Genomic DNA, 1979 nt, shown 5'->3' on the forward strand with positions numbered 1-1979 from the left:
TAGTTGTAATGAGAAGAAAAAGAAATAATATGTATTAAGTGTTATGTCACGCAACAGCAAAATTGCAGATTTACATATTCCCAGGAGTTTAAAATCAATCGCTTTACTTTTCATTCATGAATGTGGCGTTTCTTTTAAATTATACTGTGTATTTGAACGCTGATGCTGGTAAGGAGTTTATAATGCTTTGACTGTATGGATCATTAATGATACAAATCCTAAATACATAAAGAAGCATTAAAAAAATTACTTTCAACTATCTTTGACATTATATTAAAACAGTTATCAAACAGAAATATTACCCCAAATAACTGGCTCTCCAGCCAAAAAACAGACTGTGGGCATTAGATGTGTAATGGCTGTTTTGTTTTGTATTTCCTTGTTTCCCAGAGAAATATGTGAATTGTCGTCTTCAACTGCGAAAATGATCCCAAGAACTGGCTGAGTTGACCATGAACTATGAACCCAGACTGTCCCTGCACCATTGCAAGCCAACCCTCTAGCTAGAATGCTTTTGGTACATGAAGCGCTTAAGGGTGTAGCTCTTGTCTTCACATTGTGGTCTCGTTGTTGTGGTGGTTGAGTGTATCGTTTTCCTGACAGATAAGCTGGTAGGGCTTCTCATTCTCCTCGATAACAGAGTTGCGCACCTCAGCATCTTGACTCTGCAGCTCTCCACGGGAAAGGTGCTCCACGATGCCAGCCCCGAGCGAGTCACCCAGCACGTTGGTGGTGGTCCGCAAGCGGTCCCTGGGCAGAGAGAATCAGAGGAGATGTACAGTAGAGACAAACAAACTGGGACATCTTGTTGTGTATCTGCTGTACAAACACTCGTAGCTTAAAATGTACAAATGTGCCTCTAAACATAGGCTTTCCAATTTGCCACTCTGCATTATGCATCAATAACCTTTGTAGTGGTAGGACCTCTGGGCTCTCTGAAGCTTTACAATGACATTTAGGCTAGCAGACCCACAGAACAGTACACAGACCAATCCCCATCAAGCTGACATTTAGTGGGAACTCACAAGAACCAATCCACAGCAATGATCAGTGTTATGTCCTCTGTGGGCAGTCCCACCGATGTCAATACGATCACCATGGTAACCAGGCCAGCCTGAGGGATGCCTGCTGCTCCTATGCTGGCAGCCGTTGCTGTGATACTGAGTGGGCGGTGGGAGGGATGGAGACGAGAGTGAAGACATTTAATAAAAGGGAAACAAACAAACAGCACATGTGCACTCCTTGTGGGAGTTGTAGAGTCTTAAAAGCACAAGGAATTATATAAAATTATGTAAATTATCTACAAGCTGGTCACTCAGTTGTATTTTCTATGAGGTGTAGAAAGTTCTGCACATGTTGTCAAAGTGGATTATACCATAAAGTAGGATATGGTGACTATATGTAAGAAGATGTATATTTACTCACCAGAATGCTCTGTTAATGAAAAGGCTGTCTAGGTGAATCATGGTGTGAATAAACTATGATCACATGTTGATCCTCTAGAGTGAGGTGGTAATAAAGATGAAGCGGAGAATTCATGTGGAAGAACATTTATGTACAAAAGCGTAAGGTGCCATTAGACTGCATGAGTCCTTATACATCATTTAATTGTGAAGGGTTCTCTAGCCAGAATTTGTCTTAGTTAACATAGCCAACATTATAAACGCAACACTTTGTTTTTGCCCCCATTTTTACATGAGCTGAACTCGACATCTAAGACTTTTACACAAAAGGCTTATTTCTCTCAAATATCACAAAAAAACAGTTGGTAAAAAAAAAAAAATTAAAAAGAAGTATTTGGATATTGGCAGGCCACTCTAAAATGTGCAGTTTTATTACACAGCGTGAATGAGGGAGCGTGCAATTGGAACGCTGACTGCAGGAATGCCCACCAGAGTTGTTGCCATAGACCGTTAATATAAATGGACAGAGCATGAGTGACGTCACCCATTGGTTTGTGGAGATCAGAAATGAGTCGT

The 1979-nt window shown here is 40.8% G+C and overlaps 1 protein-coding gene across 3 annotated transcripts in view; it reads right to left on the reverse strand.

Moving 5' to 3' along the window:
• Positions 1 to 356: 356 nt before the first annotated feature.
• The window catches only part of slc1a6 (solute carrier family 1 member 6), a 10967-nt gene continuing 9344 nt past the window's right edge, over positions 357 to 1979 (reverse strand). For 2 of the 3 annotated variants that reach the window (XM_034881793.1, XM_034881792.1), the window contains 2 exons: positions 1026 to 1160; positions 357 to 750 (listed from right to left, as the gene is read on the reverse strand). In XM_034881793.1, the coding sequence (XP_034737684.1) occupies positions 552 to 750; positions 1026 to 1160 (334 nt within the window). In that variant the 3' untranslated portion in view covers positions 357 to 551. Of the gene's footprint in view, positions 751 to 907; positions 1161 to 1979 lie in introns of all 3 variants that reach the window. The other variant, XR_004657951.1, reaches the window with a different exon arrangement.

Source organism: Etheostoma cragini, chromosome 9 (genome assembly GCF_013103735.1).
Source record: "Etheostoma cragini isolate CJK2018 chromosome 9, CSU_Ecrag_1.0, whole genome shotgun sequence".
Taxonomy (NCBI): Eukaryota; Metazoa; Chordata; class Actinopteri; order Perciformes; family Percidae; genus Etheostoma; species Etheostoma cragini.